General features: G+C 42.9%; 1 protein-coding gene across 1 annotated transcript in view; it reads left to right on the forward strand.

The window, feature by feature from the left end:
• Nucleotides 1-26051, forward strand: part of LOC114062321 (REST corepressor 1) — a 41333-nt gene that overhangs the window by 10009 nt on the left and 5273 nt on the right. The window contains exons 2-9 of the mRNA XM_027893610.1: nt 7772-7824; nt 11901-12062; nt 14676-14794; nt 18204-18282; nt 22848-23042; nt 24009-24086; nt 24807-24864; nt 25412-25641. Coding sequence (XP_027749411.1) covers nt 7772-7824; nt 11901-12062; nt 14676-14794; nt 18204-18282; nt 22848-23042; nt 24009-24086; nt 24807-24864; nt 25412-25641 — 974 coding nt within the window. The remainder of the gene's footprint in view (nt 1-7771; nt 7825-11900; nt 12063-14675; nt 14795-18203; nt 18283-22847; nt 23043-24008; nt 24087-24806; nt 24865-25411; nt 25642-26051) is intronic.

The raw sequence follows: 26051 nt of genomic DNA on the forward strand, positions 1-26051 counted from the left end.
ATGAATTTTTTTTTGTAATAATCTACCTCTTGTCACAACTGTATTGATGATGTTCCTAGTTGCATTGCTTGGGCATGTTGCTGCCTATAGTTGAAGAGTATAATCCAAGGCTATAACCTCCCAGTAGAGTGAACTCAAGCCATGGTTTGACAGCAGAATAAATCTGGCTTTAGGGCTTCTCGGACTGAATTGAGAGCACTGTACTGAATAATGCAAAGAGCTGTTCTGCTATAAACTCACTTTGTTGTTGAGGCGTGTGCTGTGTGCATTTATCCAGCCTGTAACTTCCTATCTCTGTCCTGGAAGGTCATATTTGGGAACGAGTATTCCCTCCCTGCCAGAAGCTAGTGTGTGCTGGTCTTGTTTTCACATGGGCTCTAAACCCAGCATCAGTTGCTCTGGCTAATTACATTTAATTCAGTCCAGTGTCTGTGCCTGATTTAGGATCAAGTTTTCACTGCTAAATGATAGACATGCTCAGGTCCTGTATGGTCACAGTTTATGTCCCTGGATGATCTGATGTGGCTCTCCCTGTTCTGTGCTAGGTGCCAGCGACAGTGTTTCCTCTTTGTCACTGCCCTACCAGATCTCCCTCATCCTCTTCTGTTCTGTGGTACATGTAGCAACATCTGGGTGTTGCCCCATTGTGCCCAGGGCTCTGTAGATATTTAAACCTGAGCCATCCCTCCAGTAAAAGGGTGTTCAGTGCTACGGCAGAGCAAATTTATGACTGAAGGTTGAATGCCATGGATGTATAAGAAGCAGCCTTTCTTCCCAGAGCGTCCTTTGTGGGTGTCCTTACAATGGGCATCCACATGGCCTTTCCAAGGGAGAACAGCAGCAGCATCACAGAGCAAGAGAGCATCAGCTGTCTGGCTTTCCTTCTGGGGATCCTCATAAATATACCACTCCGTGGATATACACAGTGTGTTAGATCTTTTCTTGGTGTGATGATGTTAGCTGAGGGTGCAACTTCAGGAATGAACGTGTGTTGGTAAAAGCTTTTAAAAGTAATACGTCTATTAGCAGAAGGCCTTTTCTGGTAAGGAGTTTAATATAGTTTTGGTGAGCTACAAGAACTATGCTAATTTGTCAGTACACCTGTGTCTGCAGTACAACCTCCTAGCTGGTATAGCAAAATCTAAAGGCAGATGAGTCGAATCTTTAAACATTACTGGGGTTTCAACTTTCAACTTGCCCTTAGATGCAGGGCATGCAAAGAGCAGTATTAAAAATAATTTAAAAATGGGGTAGGAAATACGGTGTTTCTTTTCAAAACTCAGAGGAAGCTTTGGTAGGTATTAGAGCTTTTAAGGGGATAAATCTCCTAGCAGTGGGGCACTCCATTTTACTCCTTGATTTTTTTTCTCTGAAACTGGAGTTTCTGGGCTCTAGGTGCGGTTCTGTGAGGAACTTTTTCCTCACCGACACCAGTCTATGTAGCCATGCCTGTTCCTACCTGCCTGCTCATCCCTGCCATTGTGCTGGGGCAAGGAATGAGGTGTGCTTTTGGCTTGAGCCAGTCTCGTCCCTTGCTTAGATCTAGGAGAGCTCATCTCTTCTCAGGCCTGTATAATCTCCCAACAAAGTGATTATTATATGGTATGCAACATGGTATAAACAGAAAGAGTGTAAAGCACCTCAGCTGGTGCAGAAGAAGGGGACAACCTGTGTTGGTAGGGCTGGTGCCATGACAGTCTGGGACTGCCCCTCTTGGGAGGTGAGAACATCTCCTTATTTTCAACCACCACTCAGTGCTTCTGTGGCTTCTACTGCTGCTCAAGGGAGGAAACTGATATGCTGGGAGAGGGTTTTTCAGGTGGAATGGTTTGCCAGTCCGATTCCCTGGATGTGCAGGCAAGTGTGTGTGCTCCCAAGTGGAAAGAGGTGGATGGAGGATAGGAATGAGTAATCTGATCCTGCTGCCATAGGGGACATCTAATACAGTGGCCTCTGTGGTCCTTGATGCATGGACAGGGGATGATACGCAAGCGAAATCTCAGCACCAGGGAGGTAAGTGGGTGGGAGGTTGGTATATACTGTGGAGTTACCATGCCTTGCATGTTTTCCCTTGCTCCTGTTCAAGTAAACTTTTCCAGGTAAGGTAGGTTTTCCTTTGCCTTGCAGTTGCCTCCAGACCTTTTCCTCACCTGCTGTAGATGCAATGGAGTTGAGGCCTTAATCTTCTTGTGCCTTCAGTTGCATGAAGTGATTTTTAAGTAGCCTTTGTATCTGTAACTAGCACTTTTCTGTTCCTAGAGACAGTGTTAAAGGACACTGTGTGCCTTCCCAGGTGGGTGTAACACAGGACATAAAACATGTTGTGTGCTGTGTCTCCCTGCTCTTCTGCCTATTACACACATCACATCATATCATACCAAGAAGAGGAAATAGCTTTTCCAAGAAAAAGAACCTTTTGAATAGAAACACAGAATGATTAAGGTTACAAAGACCTCTAAGATCAGGTGGGTTTTGTTTTCTTTTAAGTGACTTTGTTCAGGCTTTGATCTCTTCCTGCTTCCCCTGCTTCCAGTCGCAGCGAACTTCAGGGAGGCAGTTGACCAAACTCGCGTGCTTTTGGCAGCTTCTTCTCTCAAGCTGGGACCACGAGGTGGCAGGAGTGTTCCATCGGTGCTGCCAGGGCAGCGGGACGGCAATGCAGCTGCTCATTTTTTATAGTCAAGGCAAAAACTGTGCTTAGTTGTTTGTATACCATCATAATTGTGTTTTGAAATTTCAAAAAACTTCACGTGTATGTCTACATGTCCTTATTTTCTTTATATAGTATTGAATTGTTTTGGGTCTTGACTTTTTTCCTTTTTTTTTTTTTTTTTTTTTTTTTTTTTTTTTTTTTTTTTTTTTTTTTTTTTTTTTTTTTTTTTTTTTTTTTTTTTTTTTTTTTTTTTTTTTTTTTTTTTTTTTTTTTTTTTTTTTTTTTTTTTTTTTTTTTTTTTTTTTTTTTTTTTTTCATTTTCTTTTTTTTTCACCCTGTTCTTAGGGGAGATGCAGGGGAAGGGGAGATGTATAGCAACATCCAGAATTCCTTGCAGGTTCCAACATTGATCAAACCCTGTGAAGCACATTACTGAGGCTGTGAAGGATGCTGCTTTTGTCCTCATTTCACCTCGTTCTGTCAGGGTATTGCATCACGTAATATGCAAAGTGTTCAGAGCTCCTGCAGTACCCTAGTAATAGGGGTGAACTGAGGTTGCAGCAACAGCCCTACCTCTGCATTCCTCTTGCTTTCTATAGGCTTTAGCACACTCACTTATGCTGCAAACCCTCCTTGGGGTCATTGAGTCCACTGAACATGATGTGATCCTTGTGGGGTCATTAAGAAGCGATTGGGGGGGGGAATTCTTCAGAAAGATCCACTTGGAGAGATCATAATGTGATTAAATGGTGCAGAGGGGAGTCATTATTTTCAGGTGTTTATCTTTTCAGAGTTCTCCTGCCCCCCTGAAATTAATGCTCCTGTTTTACATCTCTCGATTCTCTGTTCAAGGATGCGGGACTGAAAATCAGCAATGCAGTTGTTTGCTCTTGTTCCTCCTTCCCTCTGTCAGCCAAGAGGGTCCCCTTTCTTTTCCTCTAGTGAGGAATTCTTGCAGGGAGATGGTTAGCAGAAGAAAAGCGTTTATGAGAAAGATGGCTGGAAACAAGAATGCAAAATTCAGGGGGTTGATGGCACCATTTTGGTCAGAGTCCCCTCTCTAGATGACAAGGGGGTGGAAACATCTTTCTCTGCTTTCTTTCCCACTCCTTTCAATTTCCCATATCTCTTTGGCTGTGTTAGTGCTATACCCAGGGTCCTTCGGTCATCTAATTGTATTTGGGAGAGGTGTGTGTTAGCATTTGAGCACTCTGTGCTCCTCTTTGCTGGTGACTGTGTATGTGAGGCTCTGTTCCCTCTGTGTCCCTGCCTTTTATGCTGCTTCTGCCTTCGTGAGCGTGACTGGCCGTAGGAAAGGGCTCTTTGGGCCAGTACTCCTTCTTTTTGGGTGTGGGGTGGACAGGGGGATCCTGCTTACTCCCACACAGCTAAAATGTATGCAAGAGAAGAAATGTAGCCAAGTAGGTAAAGAAATAACAGTTTATGGTTCTCTTTTCTGTCCCTCCCCCCATCTGGTTTCTAGTAGCAACAAGAGCCTTCACAGGAGCAATGCATCTCCTGTGTCACACGACTGTTTCTATTCAAGTATCATTGTATTTTTGGTCTGGTCTGTCGAAATATCTTTCTGGCATAGTGGAATGAGTTGGATGGGAGGGAAGGATACTCCTGTCTGCCCTGTTTGGGGAAAAGTTATGCCGGTATAAAGAATGCGTGGTGGTGTATTTTATGCTGGGGAAATGGGATGGGAGTGCTCTGCTGCTCTTGCCTATTCTCTTCTGGAAAGCAGTGAAGAGCTGTGCTGGCAAACTGTCTCTTCTGGTGTAAGCAGAGCTCTGCCCCAGGCTCCTCTGGCTCTGAACTGTGATGTCTAAACAGATTGCTGGGTTACACGCTGAGCGTGACTGAATGCCACTGAAATGCAGTGGAGCAGAATTTCACGTGCCTGCTGCCCTGTACCTGCTAGAGTTGTGTGGGGAAAGCAGAGATGGAAGAGGGCACTTATTTTATCTGGTGTGGCATGTAAAGCATTAAGCTTGTGGCAATTCCAGGCTCTACTGGTATGGGAGACTGAAGGGATCCTGTGACTCAAATGGTGCTATGCTCTTCCTTGCTTACTTCATATGGAGGGGGATGGTAAAGAAAGAGCAATCGGAAGGATTGCTTAAGGGACTGTCATACCTCTCAGATTGTGCAAGCATCAAAGCAAGTGAGCCCACAATTAGCCAAGACAAGCAGAATGGGCTAGATTGTCCGTAATTGGGAAGGAAACAGGCCAAGGGAAGAGTACAGTGGTGTACTCCTTGTCCTTCCTTCACCCACAAACTCTCCTGGTGTTATAGAAGGAGCATTGCTATATGCTTATGGTCAGTTTACTGCCTTATTGCCTTTTTCTTATTTTCTTTTCTCCTCACTGTAACAATGAGGTGTAATACTGATGTGTTACAGAACCTACCGTGGCAGGAAAAGCATCTTGTGTCCAGTCACTCATGATCTACTGTTTGGCTCAGTGATGTATCGACTTGATTGAAGAGAAATCCTGCTGATATTTGGGGACCTTGCTAATATTCTTGCTCCGTTAGGAGAGAAAATGCTGTAATGATTTTTTGGGGGGCTGGAAAGCAACTATGCTTTCATTACTTACAGCAGCTGGCATAAGAAAGGTAATACACTGGAAAGGAGAACGACCTCATCTTCACTCTGTATATATTAAAGGATAAGATGCTGAAGTCAAATGAGGAACTGTAGATCTTTCCACAGTGAAAGCGAGGTACTTAATGCAGCAGTACTTAGCATTCAGGAGCTTCATTCAGCCTTGGACTTCAGAGAATTCAGCTCCTTTCCCTCCTTCCTTCACCTCCTTCTTAGACAAAATATATAACACTGCATGTGCAATATCTGTTTTAAGGAAGCTGAGAACATTTAGCTGAAGTACAGGGAAATGCTGCATGTAGGGTTTCTTGGCAGCTTTTTTTTGTGTGTGGTTTTATAACCATCTATAACTGGAAACACCTAAATTTGTTCTTTTGCCCACATCTTACTGATGTTCCCTGCCCTGTTTGGCACGTGGAGGGAAGGGATGGTGTGCATCCCTTCTCTGTCCCTGCTTACCCTGTGTGGCCCTCCTGGACCATGTTCTTCCCTTAGGATGTGGATTTGCAAGTTGTTTTTCTTTTTTTCCCCACGGCAAAGCTGATTTTTAAGGTTTGTACTAGCCTTTGGTTGCCCTCAGGATAGTCTATTAGGCAATGCAGCAAATTCAGCCTAGGAAGTTTTTGTCATTGTCCCAGTCACCTCCACTGCCTTTTCAATTATTTTACTATGTTTGCCTTGTGCAAGAAAAGGTTGTCTGTGAGAAGGGATGGTTTTCATCCCAGTTCAGCATGGTCCTTAGAAACAATTTGACTTGGGCAGACAGACGTGTTTGTGCTGCAGCAGTGCAAATGAATGGTTGTGACTGCACTTTTTTCCAAAGGGCTAATAAAGCTTTTACTGAATGTATCCAGAACATGAACCAACAAACAGGTTCATCAGCCCATTGGTAGCTATCATTGCGTGCAGGTGGGAGCTTGGACGAGCAAGAACCTCATAGAGTCCCCTTGCTAATGTGTAACTGTGCCTGTGTTTATTGCATGCTCTTCTGCCACAACATGTGGCTGTATTAATATTCTCACAGACTTTTCTATGGCGCTTAAAGCCCTCTTTTGCAACACCTCTTTGTGAAAATTAACAAATGCTTCTCCTTTCCATATGAAGGTCTGGCATTGGTACCACATGTCATATTGACATAGGATGTTTACTTTAAGTACCTGGATTTAAATAGTTATTAATGACAAGCTGAAAATAAGAGGCTGTTGCTCTCCTGCTGTGTGTTTTCTCATTTATCCTTCCTGTTTTCCCACTACCTTTTCAGTTTATTGCTTAGCTGAAGGAATAATTGAGGAATGTCACAGCTTGAAGGAAAACTTTTTAAAAAATGTTATGCTATTCCCCAATAGTGTTCATAAAGTAGAAAACATGGGAGAAGCACATTTGAGAGCTGAAGTTAATCATGAGGCCCAAACCATGGGAAATTTGGCTTCCTTACCTGCAGAGTGCATGGAACCATTTTCCTTCTAGAGGTGCTATGCATGCTCTCCATGAGTCTGGTGCTCAGTACAGGAATTTGCTTGCATCCCTCCCTGGGTATCTGTAGCAAAGGCAGGGGGAATGATTTTTGAGTTCATTGTGACTCGTCGTGAAGTCCAAAATTTGTGGAAGAATGAGATTCTCCAGACAGTGAGTGCTTCCAGCAACTTCCACTCCATTAGGTGAAAATGGAGTCTCACCTTTCCGACTGAATCTTTATTTTCAGAGGTGCTACCATTACAGTGTGGTTAATAATGAGTAAGCATAAGGGCATAGATTTCAGAACACCACCACTGGTACTGACTTTGATCCAGTCCTCTCAAATGGCTACTGTTGCATATAATGTATACTCAGTCAGTCACAGTGAAAGAGACAATTGGGTTTTAGTCCCATTTATATGAAATATAACTGCTCAGGGTGTTTTCACACTGTAAAGGTTAAAAGCTTGTGGGGGACTAATAATACGTAGAGGTGGGGTCTGGTCCAAGATGAAAATTGCTGAGGCCTAAGAGTAGAAAGATTTGCCAAGATTATCTGCAGTGGTTGTGCAACCCTAGGAGTCTGGCAGTATTGGAAGGTATGGATTGTGTTTGGGGATGTTTTTCCTTAAGAAAACAACTGCTTTGGGAGATTAAAAAAAGAACCAACAAACAAAACAAACCACAACAAAGCAAACGCCCTCCCTCCAAAAAAAAAAAAAAACAAAAAACAAAAAAACAGCCCTATGTCTACAGTTTTGGGGGACAAGTTCTGAAATATTATATGCTGTGTTTCAGAAATATGGGAACTGGATTGGATATCATGCATCATTTAGGCTTATTAAGAAAATATGTAGTAGTTTGTCTGGTGACTATTGTTCTTCTTTTGTTTCCTTCCTTTCCTGAATTGTTGGGAACAGCAGCTGTTCATCAGAGTTCTCCATGGAGGACTGAAGTTAGAGCTGCAGATCTGGGTTTTAAACTGGGAAGGGCAAGAGAAAAAGAGATGAGATCATTATCTGAAATGCTCTTATACCTTTTCTTTCTTTTTCAGTGGACGAATATATTGCCATTGCTAAAGAAAAGCATGGATACAATATGGAGCAGGTAACAACCCTTTGAACTTTAAAATATTTTTCAGCTTGTATTAAAACATGACTTCAAGTGACTGCCTAGAATTGCTTCTTCCCTTCTGTACTGACTATGTTTTCTTTTTTCTTACTTGTCCCAAAACTGACTGATCCTAGTAACAGCAAGCTGTGCTCTGAGGGTGTGGAGTTCATCTGTAGTTTTATCTTGGGATATGGAGTTAGCCCCTAGTTTTACATGGAGAGTCAAAAAAAAGAAAAACAAAACCACTGTAATTTCTGACAGAAATTACACTGGCCATAAGTGTTTTGCTTCCTCTGGTGACTACCTCTTGCACACTTTCAGAACCCCTAAACAATGTTAAAAAGATTGGCTTGTCGTTGGACAGCTGCCTGATTGCATTGCAGTTTCCATCTGACTGCTCCATCTCTTGCTTCATGGATGTCTTGGCAGTTATTAATGAGCTATTGAACCATCATATGCTTTTCTGAGGCAAACCAATATCCACAGTTATTTACCTTAAAACTGTGTTGCAAATAATTTTGCATTTCATAGGTGAGCACCTTGCCTGTCGGTGCAGTAACGGTGGGTGACTTTGCCAGCTGTCACTGACCTTAGACAGTACCTGTGGCCTAGGGATGGGAATCCTGGTCTGAGGAGCAGATCTCCCCTTTACTCCCTGTGGTCTAGGATTGTGTACTAATCTTTCCTGTTTTAACTAACATCGATTTCAACACTTGTTGTGGAGATGAGTAGATCTGTCTTTGGGAAACTTTTCTGAATTCTCTGGAGTTTCCTTATGCACTAATACTTGCCCGGAAAGGGAAGGCAGGGGATCTCATGACTTACTGAATTGTCAAATCACATACTGTCTCTACAAAGGGATTCTACCAGAACATGGAAGTTTATAAAATTGTTCAGGCAGAGCATAGAAACGCGTGATTTGGATGGGCAAGGGCTTCTATTTAAATGATTCTGCTGTCATCTTTGAGTCAGACTTTCGGTGGTTGATACTCATGCTCAAAAAGACTTCTTGCTGAACATGAACACTGAAATTGAGATAGCCAGCAAAATTTCCAGCAAACCCAGGAATGATCAGACTTGATAACTGTAGTTTCAAAGAGCAGAAAATTGCTATAAAAAGGAACATGAAAGCTTCAAAAGGCTATGAACTTAAAATGAACATAAAGATGGTAACTCTCTTCACCTGATATGGGTATACCCTAATATTGGATATTGTGGGTAATATTTGCCAAGAGAGATGGTCTCAGAGTAATAGATATGGGTTTCATTATTTTAGTGGAGAATTTATGTTTGGAGAATATAGACTGATACAAAAGACTGATCAAAATGAAGCTTGTGATTTTTAAAATAAAAAAAACAAAACACAATCTCTGAATTCTTGTCATTTGAGGAACTTAAATTTAGCTAGTAGAGATTTGCATTCATTTTAATGTTGGAAATACAGACCTCCCACTCGTTCCTTGAAGTCTTTTTCTCCTTTTTCCTCTTCTCTGTGTACAGAAGTTGTAGGACTTGCCACACCAGGATGTAAAGTGGCTGAGCAATGTGTAAACGTTTCCTACTTCTAAAAATTTTCTCATTCCTACTGTAGTACTCTCACATAATGCTCTGGAGTCAAACATGTTTCCCAGGTCCTTGGGTGTTTCCTAGACAGCTTACACTAGGCACTTTCAGGAAATAACTGGAAAGGATCTATTTTCTATTGCTCTGGAAGGCATGTATTCATTTTGTGTTATAGGGACAAGTGTCAAGGCTTTCCAGTCAGGATGATTTGTTGTGTCACCAAGGGACACTCAGTCTTCAGCAGGTATCATCGGAGTTGCTGTTGGCTGGGTAACTGTGGACAAGTTGGAAGCCAGTCAGAACTTGCTTCAGCAATTGGCCACCGTCTCTGGGCTTTGCTGGCCAAGGCAGCCCTCTCCCACACGCACATCCCCCTGACAGCAGGTCTCTTTGGACCTCTGTCCAGGTGGCTTGGCCTGGAATCTCTGCATGGAGATTCCCGTTCTTCCACCTGTGCCCGCTGCCCAAAGCCTCCCTCTGCAGACTAAGATGTGCCAGTCTGAAGGGAGTGGTGAGCAGCTGGCAGGTGCAGGGGCGTGTGCCAGCTCTCCTCTGCCCAGCGTTGTTCCCATCCAGCCCAGGTGGCCACATCTGTGCCACGTGCAGCTCCCAGCCCTGTCCTTTCTCTCCCCTTGCCTGTGGCTGAATGCCCTGTTGGCTCTGCTGCTGTTGGATGATGGCTGGAGGCTCGGGGCTGTGCTGGTGGGAGTCTCTGCAGCTTTGCCAGCTGGAGGGTAGGCAAAGGGCAGGCTCCCACAGGCCAGTGAGCTCTGGCAGGCCAAGCCCACTTGAGCTGGTGGTGCAAACAGCTGTCGGTGTTTGTGCTGAGCTATGTCGATCACGGGCTTTTGGAAGCACTACAGTAAGTCTGGCTGTGAGCCGTGCTTTCCTGCCAGCCTGTGTCAGACACCCTGGGACAAAGGAGTCTGGGAAAGCTGTGTACTTACCCATGTATGAGTGCAGAGTTCTTCTAGGGCAGCACGGGGGGGAGGAGGAATATTGCTCTGCTGTTAAAACAAACCTGTAAGGAAAATCTTTTGTTTACCTTTTGCTTTGTGTAAGCAGCTGTCCCCTCAGCCCCTGCTAGCATCTTAGTGGTTTTTAATGCTACCCTGCCCTCCTCCCAAAATGTCTTGCTCCTTGTTTTACCCTTGCTTCCTCATGGGGATATTTGGTACAACTTGTGTCTGAAGCTGAAAAGGATGTCAGGGGAGAGAAAACTCAGTCCTTCATGACTGTAGAATAGTTCCTTTGGCCCCATGTTTGCCAGAGTGGCTGTGTGGCTCCTGAGACATCTTGAGTGACTGTAATGCAACCAAGACTACTACTTGTTCTGCATGGTGGCAGAAGGGAGGAGAGGGTGTCCGGGCAGCACTGAGAAGCCAGTAGGGTCCAGGCAAGATCTTGGATATCACCAACATTTGCATGCTCTCTGTATAATCTTAGGGGCACAAAATCTCATAAAGGAACTGCTTTTTGCATAGCAAAGCATAGTGGGGAAACCCCAGATTTGGAGGGATTTTGTAACGCTGAGCAGCCAGGGCGAAACTACTAGAAGAGGGTAACTATGGCTGCGAAACCTGAGCTGAGTTTGCATATGATGAGCAGGTTACTCTTACGTTTTACTCAGCATGTTGGGGATTGTTTTCACTTCACAGCCATTGTGAAAGGCTGGTTTTTAGCTCTGCAGAGTCAGGCCTTCCCAAAATGACTTGCAGTGGTTGCTGGCATGCCAGAGGCAGTGATGTGTCATAACACACAGGGGCTGTGCACCCCTGGGAGGGGGGAGCTGCGTGTGTGTGACTCGGAGGCAGCGGCAGGAGAATGGTTTGCAGGTGCTGAAGCGCAACACATGCACTTTGTCTTTGGAACTGAGAATGAGAGACTGCAGAAGTGAAATGAGGCATCTCTCAAGGGAACAAACGAGCAGCCCCCAAAATGAGTGAGATTTATTCCTTCTTTGGTCCAGAGACATTTTAGCAGCAAGTCAAGGTTGTACATGCTCCTTCTTCCAGTTCTTCTCTCATCCTCTAACCCTTTTACCCCTCCCTCTCAGAAAGAGCCCCATAAACAACCATAAGAACCCCTAGTTCACTAAACCATCTTTCTGATTTCTGTCAGGAAATAGAGTTCAGGACTGGCAAGAAACTGGTTTTTTACCTAGACTTCCCAAGTCTTTGCTTAGTTTCCCTGTGCATACCGTGATGAATAAAGCTGGAGTAATTTCTTCAGTTTTCTTCTCCCACCTTTCTGTTGCCACTCTCTTATTATGCGACTACCTGTGTGGTTTTGATAAACTTAAGGTTGATCTTCACAACCCTGGATGGGAATCAGATTCCAGGTGTCTTGCACTCAGAAAAGCATCTGATGTAGCTGTGAATTAAAATTATACCTAATGTGTTGCCTGAGAAAAATGTTGTAGCTCTCCCTTTCCATTTTCCAGTCATGTTTCTTTTTACAATTATTTCCAATGACAATTGTCCCCTTGGTGTCTGTGTTATTTCTAGGCCCTTGGGATGCTGTTTTGGCACAAGCACAACATCGAGAAGTCTTTGGCAGATCTGCCAAACTTTACTCCGTTCCCAGATGAGTGGACAGTGGAAGACAAGGTCTTGTTTGAACAGGCCTTCAGTTTCCATGGGAAAACTTTTCACAGGATCCAGCAGATGGTAAGTGGTGTCACAGGAGTGGAAAAGCAGAACAGCCGGTTGGACTGTCATCCTCAGTGCTGATTGTGCTGAATGCATGTGTAATGCTCTTGGGAGAGGCCAGAGGGGATGTTAGAAGGAAAATACTACCATGAATAGAAAGAAATAATATTGTTTCCAGAGTCTCTGTAGAAGTGTTTTCCTAAAGTGCTTTACTGGTTCAGGATAGACTTCGACTGTACAATTTTTTTGGTTGGAAATTACAGTTTTCAGTCCCTTGTGTGCCATGGTAGTGTTTGTCTCAGCTGGAGTTAAGGCATGGTCTATACACACGTGCCCACACGCACACACGCAGTAAAGATCGTCTCTGTGAAAAGTTGATTTCTTTTCTTACAGCCTGCTTTTTAGGAATTAATTTTATTTAACTATGAAGTCTGTCCTAAATGTGATTTGGGACTGTCAGTGGACGCTGTGGTGGAGGTTTATACATCATTGCAAGCATTCAGTCCTTTGATTTTGGTTGGTATTGATATTGTTTTATACTGTGATTGAAAACTTCAAGGGTAGATTTCTGCCTGCAAGGGAGGTGCTAGGAGAGAGTTCAATTTTCTTTTGGAAGAGGGAGAGGATGGGATGTAAAAAAACTTTTATTAATTGTATCTTGAGAGTGTCTTCAAGTTCATTACCTGGGTGGGAACCAGACTTTGTTCTTTGCTCTACTTCATTGAAGTGCCTATCAAGTGTTCCAGCATGATGCAGTTACATTGGCTGTGACCCTTTGAAGTGAGCATAGGCTGTTGCAGTCTGTCTGTTCAGCCTCTTTAACAGCACATGTGGAGGTCTGTGTTGCTGATCTGCTGAAAAGTGAAAGCTGACTTGCTTTCCACGGATGAAGGAAAACTGCCAGATCCCTTTTTAAGAGGGAAGAACAGAAAGAGGCTCGTTCTCCTCATGTCCTCCTTGAATGTTGCTTCACTGATGTCCATTTCCAAATATTCTTGGAGTCCTAGAGTCTCCCACTCCCTTTGCTCAGGTGATAGGGCTTGCACCAACTGTGGGCAGTCTGGAGTTGTGGAACTCTTGAAGGGTGAAGCTTCTTTATTCCTCTGTTTTTATATAGGGAGAAATAAACGGGAGGAGAATGTCCTGGGGAAAAAAAGAGAACATAAAGCCCACCCTGTTGCTTGGTTAAATGCTAAAGCAAGAAATTCTCCATTTGGTTTATGTGCAGGAGCGTGGCTCTGTCCCTCAGTGAAGTGCATTCCAATACAGGGATGCCAAGCTAATGCAGTGTTCCCTTGGTAATGATACTTTTTTATTGTTGCTCCCAGGAAAGCCATGCTGCATGAAAGAAATTAAATGGCAAGAAGCTTTGTGTTTAGCAGGGGGCAGGAATCAATGGCTTGGGAGCACATTAGTTGTTGGTTTATATATGCTGCCCCATTAGCACCAATGCAGTTTGGAACTGAGGGGAGAAATCATCAAAGCCAGAGAATGAAGAACAAGTTATGTTATTTACCGAAGCTGCTTCTGATATTTTGGCACTCTTAACGTGGATTTGTAGCCAAATGGATGTTTGTCAGGAACAGCCTCGTCCCTGAGTTTGTTCTGTGGAACTCTTAATTTCAGCATACCAGCCTGTTGCGTGACTGTTGGCAACACAACGTGGACACAGCACCTGTGCTTTGCCAGCACAAATGGATTTCTGCCTGTGTGCAGCTGTGGGCCAGGGTGGTAGTTCTGGTGTGATCCCTTATTAGAACCTAAGGTCAAATCTGCAGTTTGAGAACCAGGCTTATCTCAAGTGAAGACCTAAACTGCAGTATCTGAATAAGAGGGATCTGACTCTTGCTCACAGTTTTGTTTCAGGCCCCACTTGTTCTGCTCTCCAAGCTGAATCAGACACTTCACTAAAACATGTTTTATTCACCAAGAAAGGCTGGACTTTTACCTTTTAAAAGCCCTGTATAAGAACATCCATGCAGAGTATTTCAGAAGCAGAGAATTAGTCGTAATGTAGTTGTATGCTTTTTGGAGGCAGACCTTTCATTCATAGCTGCAGGGTAATGGTATTAGTATAAGAGGACCAAAAAAAATAATTCTGAGACTTGTGTTTTTCTGTACTGTCAGTTCACCATACAGTAACATTTCACCTTTTGAAAACATCCTCTGTTGACGCCTTTGAATAGATTTCGTCATGTGAATGGTGTGAATAAACCTAGTTAACCAAACATCAAAGATGTGCTTGGGATGTTGCCTGCAATTCAGCAGTTCCTGCGGTTGTTTACATGTCTGTGTCACCTTTGAAAACTGTTATCTCAGTTTCAAGGCCTCATTTTGGATATGCTCTTGCTATGTTCCTCTACTCTGAAGGGAAGCAGCTACATGGCTGGTGAGTGGAGACTTGCTCAGGTGCTCTTCAGAGATTTTGATGTCCTAAATAGTAGGCACTAACCTGAGACACTCCCCCATAGCTCACTTTTGGAAAGGCTGCAGAACTGCCCTGCTTGAGCCTTTGAGACAATCCGACGTAGAGAGATCTGATGTTCCTTGACAAAACCAGACCAATGGTATGTGAACTCCTGGGGATACTTTACATATAAACATATAAAAGGATAAATGTTTAATTTACAGCTTCCTGACAAATCAATAGCCAGCCTGGTGAAATTTTACTACTCCTGGAAGAAGACAAGGACTAAAACTAGTGTGATGGACCGTCATGCTCGTAAACAAAAAAGGGAACGTGAGGAAAGGTAGGTTTGCAAGCAGAAAGGTTGTGTATTGCCACACACTGGTTTCTTTAGACTATCCCAGAGATTCCTGTTAGCTTGTAAGAAACTAGATGTAGGATTTTCCCCAAAATGTTTCCTGGTACCACACCTATCCCCACCCCTCTTCCCTGCTATGCATATTTTGCTTTGCTTAAAGCCAATCTCTTGGCAATTAGGTGTGCTCCCTTTTTCAACACTGTGCAGTTTCTGATTGCCCTCTAATGCACTGGTTACCGTCCCATCGTTCTAGAACCTTTTCTCTAATACTGCTTGAGGGTGGAGAAAATGAAATTAGAACTGTTTACAGTCTGATTGCACTGTTGTCAGCAGAGCCAGAGATAAGCAGGAGGTAAAAGGAAGTAATGAAAGAGCTAGAAATCTGCCTTTATTTCCTCTCTGTGATTCTCAGCAGAGTGAGAATGTGCACCTGATATGGGGAACAGGGTCCAGTGCAGGACCCCTCTCCCATGTGTGTATGCACACAGACCCTCCCCTGCCTCTTAGAAAACTGTAACCAGTGTAAGGCTGTCAGCCAATCTGTTCCCTGAGAAAGGTGAAGGTAAGGCTCTGTTTTTGAGTGACTGCGAAGAGGGTAGCAGAGGGCAACTCAGGATGAGCTCTCTGGCAGAGGTGTCCCAAAGAGTGCTGGGTGCGTTAGGATTTGAGTGAGGCTGGTGGTGTTCCAGAGGTCACCAGCTACTGAGATTTAGCAGATGAGCTTGACTCCTGCTTTTCCTGTAAGTTGACCCTCCTGGATAACCATGGAAGCCCTTGAAGGTAAAGCAGCCAGTGGCCTTGTGTGTATTGCTGTAAATGTCTGTACAGTTGGAACTGCCACTTGGTGACTTTGACTGGTTCTGGAGCTGACAGAGCCTCAGAAATGCAGAGGCCTCAGGTGTCTGGGGGGAAAGTAACCCCTCTGAACAGCAGCAACTTCATCTGCTTGATGCAAGTGCCTCCTCAGCCTGCTCTAAAATGCAGTTAATGTCTTTGCAGACCAAACTTGAGGTGTAACTGGCTTTGAAGACTTCTAATATAATTGGGTCAAAATTCTACATAAGTTTTTCTCTTGAAGGAGTTGCACTTCCCAAGGAGCTCCTTGTTGGCTCCAGTGTGTATGAGCAAACTCTGTTGGGAAGGGGGAAGAAATGTGTTTCTAGGGTCGAGCTGTTCTACACCAGTGACTCACTCAACCTCTCCCATCTCTCCATTTGGTCAACAATACTTGCTTAAAGGGCAGGGCCAGGGAGAATACTGCCAGCCAACTTGTCTGGTATTTGGTTGGCTTCCTTTGACTTGAGTCTCTTCTTCCACTCTGCTCCTTTCTTTTCTCTGCAAAGGCTGTCTATTTTTCTTCTCCCCATCCTGATGGATTTTATTATTTATTTATTTATTTATTTATTTATTCTGGTTTGGTTTTAATTTTCCTACTAATTTATGGGGGCACGGAATCTTTTATAAGGAGTATGTGTTTGTCTCATACTATGTAGTTTAGGGTCTTTTAATACTACCTCCTCTATTTTTGTTCTGTGCTCATAAATGAAATTACTGCTATTCGGAAACCTACCTCTCAGGTACCTATGCCTGTTTGGTAGGAAAAGCAGCACCTCAGACCATCTGGTGATCGGGACAGAACTGTATGAGCTGCCATGTGCTGCAATTTTGTAACCTTTGAGGAAGGCAGCTGGATTGAAAATGCATAATTTAGTTTACATCTGCAGCAAGCTGAGCACCAGGCCATCAGCTCGATTTTTGATTTCCATTCTTCCTCTCCGTTACATAAAACAGTCAAACCCTACACCCCCAAAGGATTTGTCAGTGCAGCCATGTGGGGTGTGGAATCCACACTGGGTGAGTTTAGGGTGCCTGGATTTTCAGGTTGTGCTGTGCCATTTGGTGCTGAATGCTGAATGCCATTCGGCAGAACTACTGAAGTGCTCCTCGGTTATAGTGATCAGTGTCTAAAACTGCAGAAATGAGTGGGTGAGTTTTGATCTAGCTCATGTCTAGAGAACATGCTGGAATACAGGATCAAACTATCAGCACAGCAAAGGCTGTGGGAGTTGGCTGTTGTGGAAAGGCTGAAATCTGAACCTAGGTGAAAACATAAGGAAGTTCTTTCAGAGATGGGGTTAAGAGAAGAGGCAGTCTGAGGTATCTCACTCAAATACCTCTATTTCTTTTGTAGCTAGGCAGGGAGATTCCCCAACTCCTCAGGTTATCGCTAAAGTAACTCCCAGTGCATTCAGAACCAGGTTTTCAGTAGCTGTTCTTAGTAGTGTGTGAGGGGCTTTGTGTATTCAGCTCTGGGAGGGGATGCTTGGGAGTTTATTCCCTGGAATCGTGATTTCACAGGACATTTAGTCTGAGTATCAGCTGGTGAGCCAGGCAGCTTGGGAGAGCAGAAGTGGCTTGAACAAGTGATTGCTCTTGTGGAGATGGATGCCAGCCCAAGCCACCTGGCAGTCCCTTCCTCCTTGGGATGTGGCTGCAACAGGGAGCTGGCCACAAGCTGTACCCTGTTGGCCCCAGCACTAGTACAACTCTGCCCTGCACTGAAGCTGTGACATACCTGCACCAGCTAATGGTTCCTCGGCCCGGGCTATAAAGTTTGACTTGACAAAATAGGTTTATTTTTTTGATTAAAAAAAAAAAAATATAATCAGCTTGGATTAGATCAGCTTATTTCTTCTGTTTCTGGGCATCATCTCAAATGGTGCAATTAACTTTAGTTGTGTACAGTACAAAAATTCTAAATGGTGGAAATACATTTGATTTAATGTCTGATTAAGATTCCAATGAAGCTAAACTGGACAGGTGTGCCAAGGTCACTTTCAATATGGCCCAAATTTCACATCTATTATTATTCTGTAACTGATAGTCTTTTTCTTTTCCAAGGGAAAATAAAATGTAAATCTGTCACTGAAAAAAAAAACAAAACAACCAAACATTTTTTGTGCTTGTTCATGAGAGAGCTCATCTTGTGCATGTCTGTTTTGCTAAAAGTTAAGGAGTTCTATGAAATGCGAGTTTTAGCTACTTGCTGTATTTCTCAGTCTTTCTGTCAGTTTACCTAAAGTTAAAATGCTTGGTGTCCCATGTTCTTTAAAAGATAACTTGTGGAATTAATTTCATGTCCCTGTGCAGACTTACTTTGCCCAAGTACACTGCTAAGAAGTTTTCCTGTATGTACTATCTTCACAATTAAGAATTTACTGACTTTAACAAAACCCAAAGAAACCTGCAACCCCCTAAGAAAACCCACATCCTGGGAATAAAACTAAGGAAAGCTGTTGGACTTGATATTGCATCCATGCATTTGTTTTAGCATGCTATTTATAGAAGAAAAGTCTCACAAACTAATACAGTAATGTTTGCTTTTGTCTTCCAGTGAGGATGAAATGGAGGAAGCAAATGGAAATAACCCTATTGACATTGAAGTTGAACAAAACAAGGAAAGCAAAAAGGAGGTATAATTCTTTTTCTTATTTCTGTACAAATGAAAGTGTTTACTTACTAGCTACTTCATGTAGAAGCTGACAGTATGTAATTTTCTTTTTGTGCTTTGTATAGTTGTCATACAAGAAAAGAATTGTCTTCAGAATTATTCTTAGATCAAGACAAGTATAGATAAGTTGTTATGGATGGAACTGGGAAAATTTCAGACTTTACCATCCCATGATAATGTAGTCTGTGATTGTTTCTCATCTCTTTGATTCTCTCTTTGGGTGTGTGAGCTTAAACCGCCTTCAGTGATGGTTTAAATCAACCTAACTGCGTGGAGATGGAGTGGACGCACATCTCCCCATTAAGATGGCTTGGGAGGGGAAATACATCCTTTTGCTCTAGGTAGACCATCAGGAGCATGTTTATCTACAGCTTAGCTTCTGAGGTAAATTGGTGATGTACTGAAATTCCCAGCAGTAGTTGTGAGGATTTCAGTGGCACCAGGATTGCAACTCCATTGGTGAAAAGGAAGGGAGAAAGCTTTTATGACCAGTTCAATTTGTGTGGCAGAGGGGCCTTAACCTGTTATGTGCAGAATATTTTGTCTACTTAAAATGTAGTACTTGCGTCTCACTTCAACTGCTTCATTTTAAGTGGGAATAGACTTCTGGATAAAAATAGCCACGCAGATACAACAGTTTGGAAAACCTAGTCTGTGATGCCTAACAAGAAGGCGCATACTTCATGTGTATAACCTGCAGGTCATCTGCTACTAAATAAAAGCACCTTGCTTTTCAGCAGCAGCGTGGGTTGTATGTGTGAGTGACAAAGATGCTTACCCTAAAGCCTTCCCTCCTTGAAGTAGTTTCCTTTCCTGATTTCTTGTAGCCTAATTTCTCTCCCACAGACATTCTATTTAATTTTTTTAAATTCCTTTAAAGGTTATATGTAGGGAAAATCCACTATAAATATTTAAAAACATGATCTAACTGAGGCAAAAACAAAGTCCTAGAGCAACTGTTTTGTCAGCCACTGTCAGTGAGAATAATTTCTCCAAAAAATTATTTTTAATGGAAATAACTGAAAAATCGCAACATTCCCATCTGTTCTTTGCCCATGCCAGGGTGCTCTCTAGACTTTCTAGAAAAGCCTAACTGTTGCTTCCACTGAAAGGACCAGCACCCTTGATGTCTTTTTTAGGAGCAGAGTGGATGTGAAGTCATTTGTCTTCATCCTTACAAGAAACTTGAGTTCTCAGAAGCTTCAGCAACAGCCTAACAGGAAGGGTTCTCACTTGGCTAAGTTGCAGCTACATACTGCAGCTCTCCAGTGTCTTGTAAATAATAGTATTGTCTTATTTCTCATTATTTTAATAAATTTTCAAGTTTAGATTTCTTTGTAAGCTCTTTGAAAGCCTGCATCTGTAAAAAAGCTCCCTTCTATCGCCTCTGTTATTGCTTCCTTCCCTGCCGAAGCTGACGTGCTCTGAATTTGCTGTGGAAGAGGGAAAGGTAGTTCTTTGCCAACTTTCTGTTGTAAGGCCAAACTAGATCAGATGTCTGATAGTTACCATTAAGGCATTTTTGTAGAAAATCTTGTGTGGGAGGAGGCTGTGTGCCCTCCCTGTGACACTGGTGCAGGCTATGGCACTCCTGCTGATCTGAAACTCGTGCAGCACGTGCAGTCTGGCTGTGTGTGCAGTGTCGGGCAGCTTTGCAGGGGCTCTTCTGGACAGGGATTGTACTGGGGGGCAAAATGAAGCTGACAGCCTTTCATAACCTGTTCAGAGGTTAGCTGGGGTTGTTTAGCCTGGAGAACAGGAGGCTTGTGGGAGACCTTATCACACTCTACAGCTACCTGAAAGGAGGTTTTAGCAAGATGGGGGTTGGCCTCTTCTCCCAGGCAACTAGTGACAGGGCAAGAGGACATAGCCTCAAGCTGTGCCAGGGGAGGTTCAGGCTGGACATCAGGAAGAATGTTTTCAGTGAAAAGGTTGCTAAGGGTTGCCCAGGGAGGTAGTGGAGTCACCAGCCCTGGAGGTGTTTAAGAAACTACTGGATGTGGCTCGTAGTGTTATGGTTTAGTTGGCATGGTAGTGCTTGGTCAAACGTTGGACTTGAAGATCCTGGAGGTCTTTTCCAGATTTAATGATCTTATGATTCTGATTTACAGTACCTGCACCTGGGGCTGATGGAAATGCCTTAAGAGAGAGAGAGCAGGTATCCAGGAGGGGACAATAAAGTCATTCTTGATCATTGTGTTTCTTTTAATGATGTTGTCAGATGTGCAAGGCTGGTGATGTGTCAGCAGCTCAGCACTCTTACCGTAAAGAACCTCCCTGTCCCAACCGCGCAGAGGTGTTTTTTTGGGCTCTGAGACATGTTGGTTACTATCTGACTTGCCCAGTAATACTGGGATTTCTCAGAGTATCTGAAATCTCTCATCTGTTTCCTCTTTTGGGGATCACTGGAAGGGGAATCTTCCCTTTTTACTTTCAGTGTTAGTTCAACTGTTTGGGTTTCCTCAGATAGTGACTCTGTAATACTGAGGTCATGACCTAGAGCTGCTTTCTCTGTATCTTCCCTGTTCCAGGAAATGCCTCCCATTTCATCCTCTGCTTTTACGTGGCTTCAGATAGCTTGGCCTTTTCTTCTTACAGAGTGAAATCTCAGGGAGGGAACTTTGTATTAAGGGGTTTGTAAGACTGAAGTGCACTGGATAGCAGTGGCAATACCTAAATAAACAGAGGAGCACTGTTAAATCCCTGCATCTTAATTCTCTCTGGTTTTCATGAATTTATGTGTGTGGCCAGGAAAGCAAGAGTTTCCAAGACATTTTAGATGTTCAAATTTTTGCGGGGGCCTAAAGGCATTTGGAGCCATCAAAAACTGTTCTGCTGGAGGTCTGGCTTCTTGTCCTCAACACAAAAGAGCTTTGCATTTTTTGAACTGTGTAAAACAGTAATATAAAAATGCTTTCATTTTTCCTTAATGCTGAGGCTTCTAGGATGTTTGCACTGCGGGAATTGCATGTTGGTCAACTTACAGCCTGAACCTGTAGTGAGGTATTGCTGTGTGGTCCTGTGAAGTTGTGTATGCAAATGAAATAGGAGTAGATCTGAAATGCCTATCCATGCTAAATAATTTACCTGACTGAGTTATCAAAGTGCTTACTTCTGAAGCAGAGTGCAGAGCTTACCTCACTTGCTCATAGCTAAACCAGTTTGCTTTCCCCTGCTCACCACTCCCTTCTGCAAAAAGAAATAGGGATATCCATCCTGCCACGGCAATAGTTACCTCTTGCTTCTGGGCTTGCCTTAGGCATCGGATCTCATGGAATACGTTGCACTAATCAGTGGAAGAAAAAGGTTGAGAACAGGCAGTTGTCCACATTACTGCTGTTATGTGGCTCTGGCCACTGTGCCCATGAAAAGGGTGCAAGCTTTTGTCTGCTGACAGCTATGCTGGAGTCCTCTGGTCTTTGGGAGTCAGAACCTTATGCTTACATGGAGTTTGTCCTCAGCCTTGTGTGGTTTCAAATGCGAGCATTTAATGCTCACTAATGAGCAAATGTCACAAACTCTGTAGAAACTGCATGTAGCTGCAAATTAGGAGGGAAACAATAGCTCTAAATGAAGCCAATGTGTTTAAAGCTGGCAGTGATTAAGTAGAGGATTCAGCCTCCCCTCTCTGCTTTTTCTTTCTCTGCCATCCTTCTTCTGTTCTGTGTTCTTGGCCAGGCTCCAGTCACTGGGTAGTAAATCTTAGTTATGAGTTGCTTGTTGAACATAACTTCTGGAAGAAATGGTTTTGGTTTTTCGAATCAGATGTGCTTTTGAAGGATCTGTAGTGTAGTGTCCTGGCTAATCTGCCTGTTAGAGGTGTGTGCTAAATTCTTTGCTTTAAATGTAAGGGATAAAAATAATAAGTGGTCTGTGAAATACTTGCTTTTTCAAAAGAGACCTAAATTTTATTTTAGGCAAAACTACATCAGTTTAATGGAACAGTTGATATACAAGTGCTATGCAAGAAAACTTGGTTTCCAAGGAATGGTGTAACAATCTAAGAATTACTCTGTAGTCATCTCACTCCTTTGTCCTTCGCCTTTAAATAAATTTGGTTTATTCCTTCTCCTGTCTGACTTGTAATAAAACACAAGTCTCAGTAAACTGTTCTAGTTGTGTTCTTCCCCTCTCTGCAAACTCCACTTTGTTTCATTCTGGTATTCAGTTAAAATGGTGTGTTCAGACCTGCTGATGAAAGCAAAAAGAGAGCTTTTGGAGGTTTCAAAATAAGCAGAAAATTTAACTGCTGCAAAATTAGGCATCTGTCTCCCAAAATGAGAATGGGCAGAGAAAACAACCAGGATCTCTGTAAATACTGAAAGCTGCCTGGAAGAAAGGAGAGATTTGTACAAGAGAGTGTTTGTATGACATGCCACTTAAAGCAAGAAATATCTTCCTGTCTGCAAAGTAGCTTTGTTGTTCTCCAGTCTTTGATGGCTAAAAGTCGTAGAATCCCAGGATGGGTTGAGCTGGAAGGGACCTTTAAAGATCATCTAGTTTTGTAAAGTGACTGCTGTTTGCCAGGTGCCGCCTGCTGAAACTGTCCCTCAGGTGAAGAAGGAGAAGCACAGTACGCAGGCCAAAAACAGAGCGAAGAGGAAACCTCCCAAAGGAATGTTCCTTTCCCAGGAAGATGTGGAGGCTGTTTCTGCCAACGCAACAGCTGCTACCACTGTACTCAGACAACTGGACATGGAATTAGTCTCAATCAAACGACAGGTATGGATGGGATATGGACGGGCTGGTTTTGGTGGTAATGCCTGTTTCAGTCTGCGAAGCTGGCAGGAATTTGTAGCTTGGGCAGTGATGATGTGCGTTGTTACCTGGCTTAGCTGACAAGCTGCTAGTTCTGTGCTCTGAACTAATGCAGCCCTGGGTTTTACATCTCATGTTGTAGTTCTTTGGACAAGCCTACTTTATACCTAAAAGCAAGGAAAAGTTCACAGCAGGGACTTAAAGGAATACTTGTTGGCACTTGCTGTTTCTTGCAGTTGAGAGTTCCTTTGGTTTAACTGTGAACTTTGCTCAGGTGACATTGGTTTCAGCAGTATCCTATTTCCATCTGCAGCAACTGGTTTCCTTTTGCTTTTTCATATGGTACTTTTAGAGGAGGCAGATATTTTTGGTTTAGTCTTTCTTAGACAAGCATCATACAAACTTTCCTGTGTACCTTTTGCTTCTCTCATGGATCTGCCTTTTAAACAAATGTTTTTCAAATATCTGTGATTAAAGACAGGTTTACTACATGAGTCTGTTGCCTAGATCTGAGCATTTTTGCTCTTTCTAAAGCAGAGATCTGTCTCAAGCTCTTTATTAAACTTTATAGAATTGGTATTTTGGCCTGAAGCCTTTTTTTGGCACTCTGGGAGAAGTGAAGCTCTCTAGCCGTCTTTGATTCATTACTTGCTGCAAACGGGGTCTTTCTTCTCATGCTGGTCTTTATACAGACCTCAAAGTTGGGACGGTTCTTGCTCCAAATAACTTACAGACAGCAGAGAATAAATTAAATGGGATCTCCGGATTCACCAGCTGCTCCTGCATTCCACACACTTCCTTTTGGAAAAGGGAGGCTGTGAGAAAGGCTGGAAGGCTGAGCTTGGGGGATTCCTGCTGAGGCTGCTAGCAAAAAGGCTTGTCCAAAGATATGTTTTTATCCTTTTTAAAGAAATGAAACTTTCTTTTCAGATTCAGAATATCAAACAGACAAACAGCGCACTCAAAGAAAAACTTGAAGGTGGTATAGAACAATACAGACTTCCAGAGGTAAGATCATTTTCTGACCCTTGTTTATTGTGAAAATAAATGCTAATCTGTTTACATACCACGGCTGTTGGTTTCCAGTAAACTAGGACCGATGTCCTACTGGTTGTCAGTGTGACTCAGGTCCTTTACCATATTCACTGATGTGTAATGAAAATGGGAGATGAGAAGAAAGTAAGAGCAGTGTTTAAGTTGAAACTTGTGAAAGTTGCTTCTTACAGAAGTACAGGTATCCCAGATAGATCATGTTTTGTCAGTGCTATATCTATATGCCCTTGTGAGAGAGGCAGTTGCTTTGCTCTAAATGCTGAGAAATGTGGGAGAGGATATTAATGGCCCACCTTTCTCTTGGCACTTGGGGCTTTTGCTGTTTTCCTTCCAATGCTGGTACCTCATGCTGGAAGTAATTTGGCCAAGATTACAGAAGGTGTCTGTGATAAAAACAAGTAGGTGCTTTGGAAGAATGTGGCTCTTGGTTTTCTGCTCAGATCCTTCCCTATCTTCTTTTGTTACCATGACTTACAGGCACACTGTATGTCACAGTTAACTGAATGGATGCCATATGCAGTTCTTTATGCTGAAAATGTCATTACTACTAAAGGAATGATGTACATTGACCAACAGTTCTTTTTTGCACTTTTGAGAGGTTTTTAAGAGCTCAGATACAAGTGAAAGTACATAAGTGAAGTTACCTAATATTTTTTTTTTTTTTTTGCTGTCTAGGTCGTCCAGAAATTTAATGCACGTTGGACCACAGATGAGCAGCTTCTTGCTGTGCAAGGTATGGCACTACAAGTTTATTTGTACTTCATTTGTTGATAGTCAAAACTTTGCTGCATTTCAGGGCTGAGTTTCTCTTCAGTGGCTAATGAAGGATTTTGACATTGCTGTGTACTAATGCACCAAGAATGTATTTGAACAAGGGAAAAATATTCCCCCTTCCCTCCCTGGGCAGTATAAATTTCATCTTATGAATATTTGCAAATAATGTCTGCTTGTCTAAGCTTTCAGAAAATGAAACTCTGCTGGAACCACTGCTATGCTGGTTTTTTCTGTAACTTTTCAATAGTACAGGCAGATTTACACAGGTCTTGTAGATTTGACCCTGCCCATTTTTTACTACACCTTTATTTTCTTTTCTCCAGGGCTGGTCTTAGCTGTGTCTCTTGCCCCATACAGACTTCTTTTTTTTTTCCTGGATTAATCTGAAAAAGGCTTGAAACCTTGACAGAGGTTCAGTTTTGGATCCTTGTGCTGTGACTTGAGCCTGATTTGTGGTCATAGTGGAAATAACACATTGCTTTTGTTTTTCTTTTTGTCGCTTTTAGCAATCAGAAAATACGGCCGAGACTTTCAGGCAATCTCTGATGTGATTGGAAACAAATCTGTGGTGCAAGTGAAAAACTTTTTTGTAAATTATCGACGTCGTTTCAACATAGATGAAGTCTTACAGGAGTGGGAGGCAGAGCATGGCAAAGAGGAGACAAATGGAACCAATAGCCAGAAGCCTGTAAAATCCCCCGATAATTCCACTAAGATGTCTGAAGAGGAAGATGAGGTAAATTCAGTTTAAAAGTAATTTTAAATTACATTCCCAGTCTGAGCTCAGTTCAGATAGATGTGTGTGTGTGTGTATATATATATATACACATTGTCTTTGCAAAAGCCATTTTTTACAATCTTCAATCTGAGCATATTTCACTTCCTCTGGATATACACATTCCAGTACTGATTTCGAGAATTGGGAATTCCAGGCGTGTATGAAAGTGGAAAGAGAACAGTTAGTTTGCAGCCCTCTGACAGTATCTGTATCTCATCAGAACAAGGATGTTTTAATGCCTCTTGCTGCCGAAGCCCCATATATCTTTATCTCACTTGGATGTTTTCCCTGCACTCAGTTCTCCCAACTGTTCTAGGTTTGGCTTTGTGGGACCCTACAGTCTTCTGAGCCAAAACTGGCTCTTTCAT

This window comes from Empidonax traillii, unplaced genomic scaffold, assembly GCF_003031625.1.
Source record: "Empidonax traillii isolate 1590-97213 ecotype Southwest subspecies unplaced genomic scaffold, ASM303162v1 scaffold398:size1781980, whole genome shotgun sequence".
Classification (NCBI taxonomy): domain Eukaryota; kingdom Metazoa; phylum Chordata; class Aves; order Passeriformes; family Tyrannidae; genus Empidonax; species Empidonax traillii.